The sequence below is a fragment of the Felis catus genome, chromosome B4 (assembly GCF_018350175.1).
Source record: "Felis catus isolate Fca126 chromosome B4, F.catus_Fca126_mat1.0, whole genome shotgun sequence".
Classification (NCBI taxonomy): Eukaryota; Metazoa; Chordata; class Mammalia; order Carnivora; family Felidae; genus Felis; species Felis catus.
Window position 1 is genome coordinate 24,435,001 of NC_058374.1, and position 19,117 is coordinate 24,454,117.

Below are 19,117 nucleotides of genomic sequence, written 5' to 3' on the forward strand. Positions count from 1 at the left end.
GAACAGAGTTAGGCATTATTAGATTTGGATGTGAACACGACAGATAAGGTCTGTGTTGTCAAAATTAACAGGTAAACAACAAAATGTTTGCCCATTTTCCCAAATTTACTAATTGCCTCCCATGTGCTAGGCATCATTCTGGAAACTGCACATACAGTAGTAAAAAGAGCAAAGTCTATACCCTTTTGTAGCTTGCATTCTAAAGGAGAAATGGGGAAATATGTGGGGAAAGCTACCTTTATGTAGGTTGTTCAAGAAAAGCCTTTCTAAGAAAGTGATGTTTGAGCCAAGATCTGAAGGCTGAGAAGGAACTGAAGTAAAAGACTAATTGAAGCAAAACAGCAAAATTGATTATACTGAGAATGAACTCCTGTTTTATGCACATTAGTTTAGTTTTCAAGATGAGAAAGTTAAGGAGTTTATTATTGCTTTCATCTTTTCAATAATTATTAAGTAAGGGCATCAGCTGGGAAGTTTTGTGAGAGGGGATAGAGAACAAAGAGGAACAATCTGAGGAGAGAAAAGTGTGAGAAGAGAGATCATTGTGAAATAATCCCCCCAGAGAGCAAGGAACAGACAAACCAGGGAAGCGCAGTAGGACTTCTGGGCAGTGTCGACGGTCTACTTGTAGGTTTTTTTTATCCTGAATTTGAAGTGAAACTAGCATTATGGTTGTGTGGTTTTCTCCAGCTGTAGGCACAGGTGTGAAGAAATGTAAGGTTTAACCAGAGCTGTTTTGTGGTTTTTTGTTTTTTGTTTGTTTTTTTTGTTTTGTTTGTTTTTTACCCTGGGAGACTCATGGTGGAGAAAGAGGAACAAGAGCGTTGAGGGTGTTTGCAAGGAGATCATAATAACTCAAGCTATAGAATTTATGCCGGGGAAGAAGAAAATGAAGAAAGAATGAAGACTGAATATGGTTGATGGCTATAAAGAAAGTGAGAACTCAATGGATTGGTGGTGTGGCAGAGGTTGAACATTGTAGTTAGACTAGTGTATTTCATGAGTCAACATTATTACGTAGTATTAATACCTTATTAACAGATGTGTTTCTGTGTGTATGCATACACATACAAGCACAACTGCAGTCAACTTTTGTTTTATATTTAATGTTTATTTATTTTGAGAGAGGGAGGGAGAGAGAGAGAAGGGCAGAGAGAGAGGGAGAGAATCCCAAGAGGCTCCGTGCTGTTAGCACATAGCCTGACGTGGGCTCAAACTCCCAAACCATGAGATCATGACCTGAGCCTGAATCACGAGCTGGATGCGTAACTGACCCAAGCCACCCAAGTGCCCCTGCAGTCAACTTTTTGTCATTGAAAAAAGTGAGGTTTTGCATAGATAATTGAAAAAATGTGAGGCCCCCAGAAGTTTGGGACCTATTTCTGTTACTTTTTTTTTTAAATAATTTTATACAAATGGTTGAATGTAATATAGGGAGAGTATAGGAGGTTGAAAATACCACTGGGAAGTCAGAAAACCTGAGATCTTATTTCACATTACATATAACATCACCTTTGTAAAGTCACCTGGATTCATTGGCCATAGTGTCCTAATTATTTCAGCACTGTTCCAGGTATTGGGCATATCATGATACCTGATAAACATGGGTAAAATGCTATGCAAGTACAGAGGTGGGGCATCAACCCAAATGGGATGGAGAGTGGTCACATTCAGAGGAAATGACATCAAGCCAAGATCTGAAAGATAAGTAGGTGTTGGAATTTAGTAAAGAAACCACAGGCAGAAGTGGAAGGGATTAGTGTATATTAAAATCCTTAAGCAAGAAAAAAAAAAAATGACCTTAAGGATCCTCAGTGGCCAGTTTGTAGTGACTGAGAGAAGAGTTGAGACATGAGGCTAGAACATTAAGCAAGGACCGACCATATTTTAAAGAACCTGGTAAGTTAATGTTAAAGAAATTTCATGCTAAAAGTAATATGAGGGGACCCATTATTGGGTTTTACATACAAGAGGGGTATAAGACATGATCACTTTAAAGTGTGGGATTTGCCTTGATGATGTTGAATCTTTATCTTTGTGGTTAATTCTAAATTAATTTCATTCACTGTACTAATACCTGAGTATAAAGCAGCACATCGAAGTGATTTAAATATTTTGTTTCTTATTTTAATATGAAAAGAATTAAGAGCAATTAGTATGGGACTATATTAAACAGAAGTAAAGCCTTGTTTACAAGGCATTATTACTCTTAGTAATCTTTTTGCAAAAAGAATTGAAATTAAAATTTTCTATAATTCTGAGTACATTTGGTTACAGCTGTATATTTTCCATCATACTAGTGAAGTGTTAGATAATTTCCCTTGAGTTTATGTTGCCATTTAATATCCTCAATGAGATGTACCTGAAACTGTACTTTTTCTCTCCAGTGATTTAAACTTGTGAGATGCTTCCATTAACTGGAAAAACAATCATCTTTGATAACTTTCCTGATCCTTCTGATACATGGGAAATCATTGAAACGATCGGCAAAGGAACTTACGGGAAAGTTTTTAAAGTGTTAAATAAGAAAAATGGCCAAAAAGCAGCAGTGAAAATTCTGGATCCGATTCATGTATGTCACATTGTTGTTGTCTCCCCCTCCTCCTCCTCCTCCTCCTCCTCCTCCTCCTCCTCCTTCTTCTTCTCCTAATTAACTTTGTTTTTATTTGTATTAAGCAGTTAAAAAATCTGTAAATATCTTGATTTGCCACAATGTCAGTTACAGTAGAAGAAAATGTGAAAAAAAATCTGTTAGGTTTTTCTTATTTATATGCCTAACATATACAATAGGGACCAAATACAAATAAGTAAATAGATAAATACAGGTCTCAACAGCTCAACAGTTAAGTCAATGTTATTTTAGATTTCAAAAAATTGTAAGAACACAGACTCGGGTCTAGAGGTAATTCTAAAATGTCATCTTTGCCATATCTCTTTTTCTTCCTATATTTATTTAGGCTTCAGGCAGAATATCTCTTAAGCTAAACGAGAAATATTTTATTTTAAATTATATTTCTTTGAGAGATGGGAAATTTATTTTCAGGTTTGCTGAAATGTTTCCAAAGCAAAAATGGTACTCACTTATAATCAGGGTGGGTTACCTTGTAAAGAACTGATAATGTGCGTGGAGTCCTTATGGCCTTTTAAGTGATGCCCCAGTAGGGTCCTCTTCTGCTGTTTTTGGAATGGCAGTTGTGATAAGGGAAACTTCCAAGCCTTTTTTTTGGGGAGGGGGGGGCTTTCAGAGCATGAAGAAACTGATGAGACTTTTTTTTCCCCCTGAGAATGAGAACTGGCTATTTTGTAATATTTTCAGCTCCTGGGAAACATGTAGCTCTCCCCGTAGCACGTTGGGTGAGCCACCATGAGCTTAGTGATCACATAATCCCCAAACTTCTATTGAGAGCAGTTTCTTTAGTTACTTGACTCTTGCACAGGTGATGGAGTGTGACATGACAGAAATGATGTGATGTGTGTGAGAAGGACAGGACTCCTAGTCCTTGTCACAGCTCTTATACTAACAAACTGTAGGACCCTGCAAAAGGTCTCTGGGCCTCTGTGCATCTTAGGGTTGCTCTTTCTTTTTGGATTGTTTATTTCTACTAAGCCCATTATAACTACAGTGTTTCATATTATTTTGAGGAGAGGGGAGGGAGAGTGGGGGTTTATTTTCAGCAAGAAATTAGATACACGGGAGGGGGAAAAAAAAAAAAGAACTATGCCTGGGCTTTACTGATGCTGAATGTTTTCATATTCTCTAATGGAAAGTTCTTATAATTTAAACTGAAGGAGGAGAGACACAAATTAAGCTGTACCAAAGTAACTGTAACTCTCTCCTCTGGTCTACATAATTATGGTTTAGGGTCATGGTGGTAAGGGGAAGGGCTCTGGCCAGATCCCGTGTCTGGCCCTGTAACCAGTGTCTCTTCTTTTCTTCTACTCCTTAGTGGAGAAGAACAAATGAATTATGAATACAGATAGCCATTATCCTTTTATAATTTACTCATGTTTTGTATACTGTGAACCTTAAAAATCATCTTTTGTCCTGTTGATTTAGTGAAATATATATTGATTTCGTGAGATTTGTTCTTTTGCTGCCTTTATTCTTGTCATAGTACATACATGTTTTTCTGAGAATTATTTATTTCCTCTTCATTCATCATGTCAGAAGTCAAATAAAAAAGATTTATAACCAAGAGATTATAATCTTAATAAAATAAATTTAAATGCGTCTGAGCATTTTACAGAGTGGCTTTTTTATTAAAAGAGTCTTACTATTATGAATTTTGATAGAGTAAGTGTCTATCCAAGAAAGGGATAAAATGAACAGGATTAGAAGGTCATAGGCACTAGACTTGCAGTCTCATTCTGGATCTTACACTAACCAGCTCTGTGACCAACTTCTCTGAGCTTTAGTTTCTTCTTCTAAAATTAGAGCTCTGGTCTAAAATTCTTTGCAGCTCTGTGATTACATGATTTTGTAAGAAAACAATGTAGATGCTAAGTATTACTATAAAAACAGTAGTAGAAGGGTTTCTCTTATTACTACTCTGAGTTGTTTCATGTTTTGTGGTTTTCTAAAAGCATGACTTTAAGTGGTTATCTTGCATTTTTGTTGACAGGATAGCAATGTATTCTACTTCTGGCAAATGGGCCTTTACCTAACTTAAGGCTATGTGCCATCTTATATATTTAGGAATTTATTGCTTATATGACTAGTTTTTGAAAGCTTCTAAATATTCTATATTTCAAAGAAACAAATGAACCAGCTAAAAGTATTTAATTTCAAATCAGTGGCTTCAAAACAGTGGCCACTAAAACAGTGTTAACACTGCAAAGAAAGGAGTATCTTTTGGAATCTCCATGTATGTTTCTTTCTAACTACATACAAAAATAGTCTTTTATTTGTCCCTTTGTAACTCAGGGAAATTAACATAATTAGAGATGTATTTGATTAGCAGGAAAATCACAATCTCTCCCCTTAAATAATGGCATCAGAAATTTCAGTGCCTACTACTGAGCATAATAAAACCTATTATTATAACCTTGCTTTGACAAAATTAAATTCTCTATTTGGTGGTCTACAGTATGTGCCTCTTTGACATAATTCATGTTTTTCTCATGGTTTTCTTTTTATGACCTTTTGAAACTAGGACATTGATGAAGAGATTGAAGCAGAGTATAACATCTTAAAAACGCTTTCTGACCACCCTAATGTGGTCAGATTCTACGGGATGTACTTTAAGAAGGATAAAATAAGTGGAGATAAGCTGTGGTTGGTTCTTGAGGTAAGTGTTTCAACATTATTCTATGTGTAGAAATTTACGGTGTGGTCTTGGAATGACTGAACGTTTGTGTAACATCAATACCATAAAACCATGGTTCCTTTAGTATGTTCCCGACTGCTCATAGACTCGATAGAATGTTGTGCCCCATTCTGGCCCTGTGGCTTTAAGACACAAGAGGAAATTAAAGAAAAGCCCTAAAGGCTATTAAAGACTAAAAGGAGACATCTCCACGATAAAAGACTCAATAAGCAAGAATTATTTTCCTTGCAGAAGAGCAAGCTTAAAGGGACTTCATTATAATATTTATTTATTCATCTGCATTTTGCTCGGCTAACACGCGACTGAGGCTCTGTGCCAGGTGCTGGATATAATAGAAAATTAATGTAAGTGAGGCTTCATTAGACAAAAATGGTAAGCTGCGAGGTTTTTTTCTGTCCTCATTGAATACTAATGATATAAACTACAGAACCAGGTATTTACATTTATGGAGTAAAAACCTTATTAGAAATGGTATTGAATGCTGAACAAGTTGCCAAATGGAAGCTGTAGAGTCTCCTGAGAGTAGGTTTGGACAATTCTGTCTAATGTGGAAATACTAGAAGGTGCTCTCTTAAGGGAACTGCCAGTCCCAGAAGAATGTAGTTTTTCTCATTTTCATTGAATATGATTGAAGTGAGGTAATCATTAATTCTAATAAAATTCATAAGCATTTTTATTTTTTGAACAAAATTTTTCATGTTTATTTATTTTTGATAGAACACAAGGTGGGGGGAGGAGAAGAGAGAGAGGGAGACACAGAATCCAAAGCAGGCTCCAGGCTCCGAGCTGTCAGCACAGAGCCCGACGTGGGGCTCGAACCCACAGGCAGTGAGATCATGGGCTGAGCTGAAGTCGGACGCTTAACCGACTAAGCCACCAAGCGCCCCTTCATAAGTGTTTTTAATAATTGCTTTTATCAAACTCAGGACTGGTAAAACCTTTACTGGATCACTGTAGTAGCATGCATTTATTGTGTTCATTATGATTTTATTAGCATTTGATTATTTCTTTCAGAATGTTCTGTTGGTTTTTCTGCAGACATACGTGTAAATTGTATTGTTTTCATACTTTATATTTTTTCTATTCTTTAAATGATTTTTTAATGATTTGAAATAAATGATCATTGTAAAAAATACTTGAAACTATAAAAAGAACATTATGTACGTTAACATTTAACATATTTCCTTCATCTTTTTGTCTGTGTTTCAAATGATTGGCAATATCGTTATTATGAAGTTATCCTACTTTTTCCACTAAATATAATTGCAGATAAACTTAATCGTCTTTATCTTTTGCTGAATAAATACATTCATTTGGTTAATAAAAAGCAAGTAGAACCAAAAGACTTATAATCCAGAGCAGTAACAGCGTAGATCCAGTTTGGTGGTGTTAACTTGTCCCGAGCACGTCTGTGCTTTGGATGCATACCTGGAAACGCAGGGCTGAGCTTCTCTTCTCTTTCATTTTCTAATCTGTGTCCTGAATTTTGGCAAGGTATTAATTGTGCTTCTGGAACCCTGCATCCTCCTGCTCCACAGTGGAGTTCTGCCGAGCATCAGACCTTTGTAATCTCTCTCTCTCTGCCGCTCACCTATGTGGGATCCACTGTTCCCCAAATCGTTTGGCCTCCCCTTTCCAAGTTGACTTTCCTATTTTACATACCACGTAGTAGTGTGTGCCTCATTCTCGTTATCCACTCTACTGATGTCACCAAATCTCATGTCCCTTCAGGTCAGTTTCTCTAGGGAATAAAATCTCCAGTCTCTTGCCTGGATGTGTGTGTGTATGTGAGGAGTACTCTGGCAGGCTTCTGGATGTTGGTATTTTATATGTGAGATAAGAGGTTGTCAAGTCTTTTGATTCTAAACAAACTTTCAAAGGGTCCCTTGTTTTCTACCCCACCTCTCCCAACTCCTGGGTTAATCTGCTCAGGTGACCACAAAATAGCTCTCGCCTACTGCTTTATTTTGTGGCTTCCTCTGCACTGCCAAATTGGTCACCACTGGGCCATCTGCTTTCCATGTTGAATAATTTTGTTGAACTCTCTTGTCTACGGCTCTCCTTTTTTCCATTCTCTTTTTTTTTGTGTGTGGTTTGTATTTTTTGATTCTATTACTAACATTTTAATGGAGATTCATGAATGAGAGGAAATAAATTTATATGTTTAATCTGCCACTTTAAATTGAATCATAGAGCCTTTCAAAATTGTAAAATAGTATTTTCAGGAACCTTTTCAAAATGTGAAACTGTATTATATTATTTTATAGAAATTTAAAAAATCTAAAAAAATTTTTTTTCATATTTATTTGTTTTTGAGAGAGCTTGGGTGAGGGAAGGGCAGAGAGAGAGGGAGACACAGAATGTGAAGCAGGCTCCAGGCTCTGAACTGTCAGCTCAGAGCCTGATGTGGGGCCTGGACTCACGAACGAGATCACAACCTGAGCTGAAGTTGGACACTTAATTGACTGAACCATCCCAGCGCCCCGAAATCAAGAAAATTTTTAAATAACCAGTTGTGTTCTTTAAAAATAGGCAGTGTATTATGATTTCAAAATTACTTTTTCTCTATTGAGATTGGTTTATATTTTTAATTAAGTCACATATTAAAACAAAGCAAACTTTTAGTTCTCTAAACTTTACCTAAGTGATAGAATGTAAATTAGGAACTGAAAACATTTTTCCTTAAATAAATGGAGAATTTCCTAAGTTTACTTCATGTTTGTGTTTGTATATTTGAGATGTAATTCTGTGCAAACCCTTAATGCAGTCTTGAATAAAATTTTGAATCTTTATATCCTTCAAATTTGTATTTATTTAAAAAAAATTTTTTTAATGTTTATTTATATTTGAAAGACAGAGCATGAGTGGCAGAGGGGAAGAGAGGGAGACACAGAACTCATAGCAGGCTATTGGCTCTGCAGTGTCAGCGGGCTCGTACCTGTGAACTGTAAGATCATAACCTGAGCCGAAGTCGGACATGTAACTGACTGAGCCACCCATGCGCCCCCTCAAAACATTTTTAATAATGCATCTTTATTTTTTTTCCATATGGAATCATTGGTAGATTAGCATTTGAATGGAAATTCAGGTATTCTGCCTACTGTAGGCCTAAATGGGCAAGGGCACAAGATACAGTTCTTTGCCCAGGGTTTAAAAATATTAAAGGGGATCGGTCATTGTCTTTTATGCCTATCAAATCTATATTATAATTATATTGTCATTTCTCAGTATTGTCAGTAGGAATTAGGTAAGAGTTGGAGACTCCTGATCACAGTTAAATGTTCTTTTGTGAGAGGAGAGAAGATTGATTAAAAAGGTTTGGAACATCCAGTACAAGTAAAGCAGCTTCCTGATAACAATGAATCAGTAGGAACTTAACAGCCTCTTTGAACTTTCTTCTTGTATTTTATTATCACATGGAGGAATTGGAAATATCCCTAGATGGCTTGAGAAAAAAAAATACTGGTAGTGTATTAAAATGGTATTTTGGAAGTCTGAATTAATCTGAACTTAGAGTATGAGGGAAAAAATAAAGGAAGAAGTTGGCCAACTGTATATAAGATAATTGATTTACATATGTAAATTATACTAATCACATATACACATAAGTGGCTAGATGCACAATTACCTGCTTTATAAACATGAATGGTGCAGGTGCTGCTTTAGAGGCACTTTCAGAAAATTGGCTTGTGGCATCAATACTTTATTCTACAAAATGACTGCTAATTATACCTCTTATTGTAAGAAAGCCCAAGTAAATTACTTTGCATGAGGATAGGAAAAGAGTGGCCAGAGAGAGGATCTGATATTACCCAGAGTCATGCTAACAGCACTGGGCTTCTAATGTGAATCTTCATAGGGTATGTTCTGCAGGGGGTGAGCAGTTGGTGACACCCCTCATTATCAGCTGGGCATGTGGGGAGGTGATTCCAGCTTGGACAAACTCTTTTTTACCATGAAATATCATTTTATTTCTATTTCAATCCAGAGTTCAAATCCTAAGATAAATGATATTAACTCAGATCTTACTGGGTTATTTTCTCTATTCTTTCTTTGTGATTCCTAAATTATTTCGTTTACTTTGATATAATTTTTCTCTTTCCTGTATTTTTCCTTTGTATTTCCCTCTCCTTTTGTTATGAGTTTCTCAGCACGAATAATATACAGGGCCTTGTTCAGGAATTATTTCCTTCTGAATTCTCTGAGTGTTCATTTTCAGATGCTAATTGTTGCCCAGATTTAGGAAGAGAGTACTCGTTGCTCTCTGAAATTCCAGTTGCATATTTGTAATGAAACTATCTAATAAGAGATAGGGTAGGAAGTTTTCTGCTGTGGGAACTGATGCAATGTCTACGGGGATTTTTACTGTCACTTAGTATTTTAGGTTTTCCTAATGATGTAGGCATAAAGGGAGAACTTAATTTTTTTTTTACTTCTGCCTTATTTTTAAAGATCATACATATCTTCATTTCTACTTACTGTTACCATTCTGGACTGACCTGCTTAGTTAAATGTGGATACCGCTTTTGGCTTTGTGTTTCCTTTAACTGCTAAGAGTCTGTTCTTCAGAGTCAGTAGCCAGGATGGAGGGGGGCCAGCAAAGTGGCAGTTGGTTAGGTTTCTGCATATGCTTATCACTGACCCAAAATTGAGTTCAAAGGGTCTGGTATTAAGCATTTGCTATTGATGAACACAAAGGGAAAAATTGAGATTTAACTAGAATTTTCCCCTTCTCGGTTGGCCAAACAGCCACATTTTAAAGATGTAAGGAATCCAGTCTCCTGTCTTGGGGGCCCTTTGCTTGGTGTGTCCTCTGCCATAATGGGGTTGAAGTTCAGAGTTTGAACATCTTTCTGTTAAGAGACCCTTTCCCTCATAATCCAGTCCTAGCTATAACTGCTTCTTTCATGGTGGCGCTATAGATTGCATTGTTATTTATCTAAATCGGTCCTGATTTGTTCATTCTTAACAGTGACGTCGCTTTCTCATTGTTTGCCAATTATAGCAGTTTTTCTCTTTAAAATTATATCCCTTTCGGGAGATCAAAGACTGGAAATTACAGGTGGTATTTGGAAGCACAAAAATTCAGTGAATAGTCATAAAGTCTCTCAAACGCACATTTCAGGTAATCGAAGTGGTTTTCATAGATACAAATACTACTTTCATTTCTCGTGCATTATTGGTTATTCTGCTTTTATACCTACATCTAGTAAGTAAGACAAAACCTGTCACGAGGAAAGGAAACAGGCTAGAAAATGAGTTCACCATGAACAAATGGTTTTTATTTGCTCGGTTATTAACCCTTTCATGTTACTGTACAGGAGATAAACATGTATGCAGAAGGGGACATGAGGCCACTGCAGGTTTGTATATGTGGGAGGGGTCAGAGCAAGCAGGAGTGGGAAGCTGGGCTTCTGAGTTGCCCTAATAGCACAGCATTGTTCCTTCCTTCCTTTAGCTGCGCACATTCGCAGTGGAGTAGCAGCCTGACAGGATGATTCCTTTCATGTTCTTAGGGCTGGAACAGCCCTTCCCAGCTCTCATGGAAAAGGCTGTTATTTGGTGTACTTGCATCAGGACAGACAGCAAATTACCTAAAATGATTTCATTTTATTTTTTATTTAAAGGGCAAGATGGAAAAGCAGTCTAAACGTACTTCTCCATGCTCTTCTAATGCAGGAAATCTATAAATAATATATATAACACTTGTATGTCTTTCTTCTGTAATAGTACTTCAGTGATTGCAAAAGCATCTGCTCTCTGAATAGGATTGAAATTTATAGCATTATTTCAGGGGGAGAATATGAGGTCACCAGAGAGGTTTTGGCATTTGGTAAATCGGTATGTTTTTACCATCCACATTAAAATACTTGTTTTCTTTTCTTTTGATTTTTTTTATCAGAGAATTCTTGTTATTAACATTACAAATGTGTTATGGCATTTTTGCAAGACTTCTGAAATCTTTCAGAGTGAAGGCATTGTTTTATATATTGATTCAGTGGTTACATGATTGTATACAAATTGCCAGACAATATCAAACTGCATACTTAAATGAGTCAATTATATTATATGTCAATAATAACCTTGAAAATATTGTTTCTAGTTTACACATTAGAAAAGTAATATGAAAATTTTATGTTAAGACTACACATTAGGAAACATCTATTATTAGGTGATGGTGCCATTCTCATTAATACTTTATCAGTGTTTTATTGGAATGTGGAATTTGGTACATTGTTACCTTTTATTGAAATTAAGTCAGACATTCACACTTTGAAGAGGTATTTTCCAGACAGTGTGAAAAGATGGCCTTCTGTCATTTTGTATATGTGTATGTGTGTGTGCATAATTGTACAGAACGTAAGTTTCTAAATCCAGTCATTTGTTGATTCCATAGATATTATGTTACTTAAGGCCAGGCCCAAGGTAGAGTGATCCGTACTTATTAGTGCCCCTTTCTGTGTTGGTAGGTTTTGGGCATTCAGTAGAGAACCAGAAAAACTCTGTCATCATGGTGCTTATAGTCTACTGTTGGAGAAAGACAACTTAGAGCTAAATAAACTCATTAACTTAGTGTACATTTTTGTTAGCGCCAGGAAGAATATAAATGATATGTCAATAATGAAAGAGAAGACCTTTTATGAAAAGAGAAGTCAAGCCCTATTTGAATTTGTAACATTTTAATCTGTCACCTGAAAAAAAGGGATAATTTTAGTTCTTTTATTTTTTGTTTTTTTAAAAAAAATTTTTAACGTTTATTGATTTTTGAGACAGAGAGAGACAGAGCATGAATGGGGGAGGGTCAGAGAGAGGGAGACACAGAATCTGAAACAGGCTTCAGGCTCTGAGCTGTCAGTACAGGGGCTCAAACTCACGGGGCTCAAACTCACGGACCACGAGATCATGACCTGAGCCGAAGTCGGACGCTTAACCGACTGAGCCACCCAGGCGTCCCGTTCTTTTATTTTTTGAATATATCCTCCAATACTCTCAGGATCAGAATCATCTTCATCTCAAAGCAAAAGCTCTGAGAATGAGGTCTTGGAAACCTCAAGTACTAGAGTGATTCTTATCAAAGGTAAGCTCAGAAAAAACATTGTCAGAGGTTCTCAAATTTCAGTGTGTATAAAAATAATCCTGGACTTTTGCTTCTGGCCATGGTAGTAACTCGTGTCATCATGTTGTTGAACTATAAATAACTAAAAAGCTGAATAAAATATATTTTTATAGATAAACACTTTTCAAACATTGGAAAAGAGCTTAGGATGGTGACACTGAGAAAGGAAATAAATAAGGGGAACTTGACAATCACCTCAGCTTTATCCTTGGAGGCAATTTTCAGACCACAAGCAAAAGGAAGGCATTCCCATGGAGGTCATGGTGATCTTGCTGAACGGAAAAGACTGGAAAAGCAGTGGCTGAAATATGCAGAATAAAGATGCTAAGCAGGAAGAAAGCGTCAGAAATATGCTTAAGGGTTTCCTTGAATATTTGATGGAAAACCAAGCTGGATATGTCTGGAGGAAGATTTCAGGAAGTTGGGCAAAGAACCAGGAAAGAATTGCTGAAAAGCTGTAATCTGAACAACTACCAGAGTTTGTGCAGGTTTGAAAGATGCTTGAGTTCTGACCAACCAGAATGGAGAACTTTATTAAACACCTGAGGCATTTAGTAAAGACCCTAGAAAGGTTATTCATTAGAAAAAGAACTAAACTAGCCCTAGAATAAGAGCTACCCTACACACACCCATAAAAAGTTCAAAAGCAAGGCTTTACAGGTTTAAGTTGGTCCACAAGCACAAATTAACTGTATGCTAGAACAAAATTCAACATTGATTAATGGAAGACCACAGAATCCAGGGATTCAAATATAAAATTAATAATGTCTAGCATCCAGTAAAAAATTATTAGATATGTGAGGAAGCAGGGAAAAGTGATCCATTATCAGAAGAAAAATCAGTCAATAGAGAAATAGACCCAGAAATAACCCAGGTGATGAAATTAGCAAGTAAGAACTTTGAAACAATTACAAATGTGTTCAAGAATTTCAAGGAAAACCTGAACACAATATTGAAAAACAAAGTGGAAACTAGAAAAGAACTGAATGTAACTTCTAGAACTGAAAAGTACAGTATCAGTAGGGAAAAATATTATATTGAACTTAACAACAGATTAGAAATTAAGTGTGTGGAAGTAAAGATTGGTGAACTTGAAGACAGGAAAATAGAAGCTGTCCAGATTGAGCAGGTAGAGAAAAAGGAAAGGGGCAAAAGCCCCTGTGATCTATGGATCACTACATGTATTTCTAACCTACATGTAATTGCAGTCTGAAAACAGGTAGGGTTTGGGGGAGGTAATGGCTAACATCTTTCTGAATTTTGTGAACACTAAATGGCTGCAGATGTAAGAAGCCTGAAATCTGTCTTGTAGGATAAACAACTCACACAAAGATATGCCATAATCGATATGTCAGACACTCATAATGAAAAAATAAACAAAAGCACCAAGAGGAAAAAGTAAACTTACATGTAGGAATCAAAGAGTGGCCACGGACAACCAATGCAGTGGAATGGTATCTTCAAGTGCTCTCAACAATTCTGTGTACAGTGAAAATGTTATTCATAAATGAAGGCAAAATAAAGACAGATATTTTCATCAAAGGAAAAGAATTTACCACCAGACACATGCACTATAAAAAATGTTAGGCTGAAGGCAAATGATTTCAAATGGAAACTCAGCCCTACAAAATGAAAAGAAAAATACTGTTAGTGGTAAACATAAGGATAAACAAGAAACTTTTGATTTTATATTTTAAAAATATTTTTAATATTTTAAATAATATTCTAATATTTAAAAAAAGAAATCATGACTTAAAGCCACAATTATAGCTCTGTATTTTGGGGGTCTTAGAATATAAAACTAAAATGTATGGTAAAAATAGCAAAGGGACCGGAGAGGGAAGATGGAAATACGCCGTTTTAAGAGTTTTATGTTACATGTGAAATGGTGTAATATTATTTTAAGGTATACTGTGGTAAATTAAAGATGCATATTGGAAACACTAAAGCAACCACTAAAAATAAAAATGAATAAAAAAATGAATAAGTATAGCTAATAAGCCAATAGAGGACAAAATGGAATACTACAAATATTCAAACCAAAGAAAGTAGGGAAATGGGAAAAAAGAGATCAAAAAGCAGATAGAAAAAATAGGAAATAAATAACAAGAAGGTAGACTTAAACCTAACTATAGTTATAATTACATTAAATGGGAACAGTCTAAACTCTACGTTGTAAAGGCAGGAATGGTCCAACTGGATGAAAAGCAAGACCAAATACAAACACACTTTATTATTATTATTATTGTTATCATTTAATGTTTATTTATTTTTGAGAGAGACAGAGCCTGAGCAGGGGAGGATCAGAGAGAGAAGGAGACACAGAATCTGAAACAGCTGTTAGCACAGAGCCTGACATGAGGCTCAAACCCTCGCACTGTGAGATCATGACCTAAGCCCAAGTCAGACACTTGACTGCACCACCCAGGTGTCCCTGCTTCTTTTTTTATGAGTTCTATCTCTTTGTTGATATCCTGTACTTGATGAGACATTGCCATCATACCATTCCTTACTTTTTAAAGCATGATTTCCTTTAATTCTCTGAACATGTTTATAAATCATGCCTTGAAGTCTTTGTCTGCTAAGTTCATCATCTGGGCTCTCTCATGAGCAGTTTCTGTTGCCTGCTCTTTTTCAGGTGTATGAGTGAATTTTTTCTGTTTCTTTGCATATCATAATTTTTTTGGTTGAAAAGTAGACATTCTAGATTATAGGAATTCTGGATATTGATAAGGGTTGGGGGCTTATTTTTGTTGTTTGCTTGTTTGTGGTGACTTGGCTGAACTATTTTGGGGAAGTTTATCCCCCTTGGTAGGAAACCTCTGATGTTGCCTTGGGCATGTGAAGTCACCCTGGGATGGCAGTGGTTTTAACAATGCTTTCTTTCCCAGTCTCTTTCCCTGATCTTTCTATCAAGCAGTCTGTCCTTAATGGTTTAACACTCAGTTAATAGGTTCCACTAATTGCCAGCTGATTCCTCTATTGTTTTCAACAACATCCTGGGGCAAAAATTGCTTCCAGGTCTGATCTAATTAAATTCAGGCCTCTATGCGCAGATGCTTTTTGAGGCTAGTACTTGGGAGGTTTTTCTGACCCTAGGAGAACTATTCTTAGCTGTTTCTTTCCTTGAATCTCTCTGCTAAGCTAGCTGGTCTGTGGTTACTTTCTTGTTATCATGGGGTTACCAGGCTCCTTGTAATTACTGGAGCCTCCACTGTTTTCAAGAATACCCTTAGGCTTGGTCTTCCCCACTCTTACTCTCAAATAATATAAGGTCCAGCTTTGGCGCTCTCTATTTTTGTGGCCTGCCTCTTTCCCAGGGCAAAATATCTGAGCCACTCGTTGGAGCCGGCAGCATGTCTTGGGCAGTTGCCCACATCATCTTATTTTATAAGCAGAGCTATGGATCAGAAAGGTGGACTCTGGTCTTCGCAGCCAGCTTTACAGCACAAGGTTGGGGAAGGGTAAGATATGCTGGTGGTCTGCCCCTCCTAAGAAGATACTGTAGATCTTGAATGGGAGCTGGCAAGAGAGGACTCTATCTTCTTGGTGATACTCATTCGCCCAGAGTAGAGCTTTTATCTCTCTGACCTGGTGATAACAGGGTGGCTCAAGTGCCACACAGAATCTTGCTGTTCTTACCAAGATTTAGTTATGTTCTCAGATGTTTCTTCATTTGCTGTATGTCCTTACAACAGTTTCCAAAGACTTTAAATGGTTGTTTATTTTTATAATTTTTATTATAAAACATAATACAGGTATAGTTATTTCATGGGGGAATATAGGTCCACAGAGTTCTTGGGAGGAAAAAAGTCTTATAAAATCTTTAAGAAAGAAATAATGAGTCTTGTTGACTCATCTATAATGCCGGGATTATACTGACAAAAGAAGGCAAAGATGTTACAAGAAAAGAAAACCATAATCTGACATTCCACATGAACATATATGCAAACATCCTTCACAAAATATTAACAAATGCAGTAATATATTAAAAAAATGTTAATATATCATGACTAAATGGTACTTGTCCCTGTAATGCAAGTTAACTAAAACTTAATGTGGTTAAACATTAAAATTCTCTGCATCAGATTTCACTCCATTAACAGAACCAAAAGGAAAAAAGTCATGAAAAACCTGTGCCAAAATTCAATACCTCTTTGTCATAAACACTCTCAGGACACCAGGAATAGATGGAAATTTTACCTAACAAAGTGCATCTACCCAATTTTTTAAAAAGTGAGCAAAAATTTTAGACTCTTTACCAAAGCGTATGTATAAAATATGTTCAATATCTTTAGTAAAATTTAAATTAAAACCACAATCCACACTATAGCACATACCCACAAAATGACAAAATTACAGGCTGATAAAACAGTATTGGTGAGATTGTGGGGCACGTTGAACTCTTGCATGTTGCTCAGGCAGTGTGAAACGGTGCAGCTATTTTGAAAACTGTACAGCAGTTTCTTATAACATTACACATCAACTTACCATATGACCCAAGTTTCGCCTGTAGGCATTCACTGAAGACTAATGTCTATAAAAAGATTCAAACGTGAATGCTGATAGCACTTTCATAAAATGGGCAAAGGAAAGAGTAGAGTGAGTTTTAGAAGATACAAGTTTCTGCTTTTGTGGCCTCCCAAAGAATATGGTCAGACTAAGCAAATGGCCTTAGAGTATTCCCAGAATAAACAAAAAACAGTTTGAAGTCAGGAAGACTTGCCTGACCAAATATAATTCTTGTTAAAAAGCTATAGTTATTAATATAATGGATATTGTTGCAGCAAAAGCCAGGTAGATGAATGCAATGAATATAGAACCCAGAAACAGAGCCATAAAGGGGGAAAAAATTGAAAAGTAACAAAAGTCAGAAATGCCAATTTTAGAAATTAGTAGTCTTTTTTAGAAATCTGAGTAAAAATATGCTCTCATAACAGTATAGACAGAATACGTGTAGAAAACATATAAAGGCTGTCTTTGGAAGTTAGTTGTAATGGTCTGTTTATAGAATCTCATCCCTTTTGACTTAGGTTGTTTTTTTAAATGTTTGACTATAGCCTGAATTGAATAGAGAATCCATTTTTAGTGCTGCTCCATTATTGAATTAGTGTAGCTCTAGTTTGAGAAAGTTATACTTCCATATTTCTTGATGAAAGGACATTAAGGGCTTCTTACAGCATTGTGTTGCAAAACTATACTTAAAGGTTTCTCAGTCCCCCATTATAAATTCCCATTTTAGTCTATGTTGGCGATTTAAGAACTGCGTAGGCTAAATATGACATAGTTCATTCACCTGGATGCAATTCTTCTTAAAGGGAAACCTAAGGTCATTTTCTTATGTTTATCTTTAATGTTTATTTTTTTTAATGTTTATTTATTTTTGAGAGAGAAAGAGAAAGAGGCAGAGCACTAGCAGGAGAGGGGCAGAGTGAGAGGGAGACACCGAATCCAAAGCAGGCTTCAGTCTCTAAGCTGTCAGCCAGCACAAGAGCCTAACGCAGGACCGGAACCTACGGACTACAAGATTATTACCTGAGCTGAAGTCGGATGTTTAACCGACTCCGCCACCCAGGCACCCCAGGTCATTTTTTCATTTTTAAATGATCTATTGCCTAATAATTTCATCTGCATTTCATTTTATATATTTTAATCCTTCATAATCACTTAAAACAAACATAAGTTTAAAATTTTTTATTTTTGCTTTTCTTTTATAGGAAAGGCATTTTATACTAGTTGAACACAATTTCATCCAAGAGCATGTTTGAAATTTCACTGATTCTAAATGAGAGTTTAGGAAATTCATGGTGCCGTTTCATTTTGAGCATCTCTAGGAAGAGTTCAACCACAAATTAATCTGTGGCCTATTGACATGTGGCACCTACAGTCTGTTTAATAATTTCCATGTTTGTTGTATTTGCCTTCTTCACCCACTGGACTTTCATTTTAACCTAACTTCTTAAAGTTTCATTCAGAAGACCCTTTTCTATTTTGGAAACTAAAGCACTGTTCCTGCTTCAGGCAGCAGCTAGAGATAAACTTTGCTAGTCCCTGCATGGAACATTTGCAGGAGACATTGGGTAGGGTCCAGAAAGGGAATTGTTCACATCCTCGGTTCTTTTCTGTCAAGGTCCACGTGAAGCTTCACCCAGTAATTTCCCCTAACAGCAGACACAACCATAGTCAAGCAGAGCAACTAGCATACATTCAGTGAAGGGGAGGATTTTCAATTTAAAGATATTTCATCATTTATGACTTTTTCTGTCGTTGACCTTCTAAAAAAATAAAATATTTGGAGGCGATTTTTCTTCATTGTAAGTAATCTAACAAATAAAATGAATCAATGAATAAGTGGATAAAATGTGTGTGTCTCAAGCTATATAAAATGGGAATTTTATGCCTTCAAAGGGCAAGTATCTAGATTTACACTGACTCCTTCTAACTTATGGAGCTCTAAATACTAGAAGATAAAACATCTTAGGTACACATTCTTTACAGAATAGATGCACAAAAGAAAAAGGCATTTGCCCTTTTCTCTCTGTTTCCCATCTCACGTTACTTCCAGATAGAGAATGAGGCCTCCTGCTAAAAATACAGGAGAGTCTCTGTATTTTGGTGAAGTTCCATCTCTGATTTCACCATTGCTATCCATTCCTTTGCAATTTGATGTTGT

The 19,117-nt window shown here is 36.2% G+C and overlaps 1 protein-coding gene across 10 annotated transcripts in view; it reads left to right on the plus strand.

Annotated features, from left to right (window-relative positions):
- The window catches only part of MYO3A (myosin IIIA), a 246,280-nt gene that overhangs the window by 14,314 nt on the left and 212,849 nt on the right, over positions 1-19,117 (plus strand). For all 10 annotated transcript variants that reach the window (XM_045061031.1, XM_045061029.1, XM_045061030.1 and 7 more), the window contains exons 2-3: positions 2,388-2,572; positions 5,154-5,288. In XM_045061031.1, coding sequence (XP_044916966.1) covers positions 2,405-2,572; positions 5,154-5,288 — 303 coding nt within the window. In that variant the 5' untranslated portion in view covers positions 2,388-2,404. The remainder of the gene's footprint in view (positions 1-2,387; positions 2,573-5,153; positions 5,289-19,117) is intronic.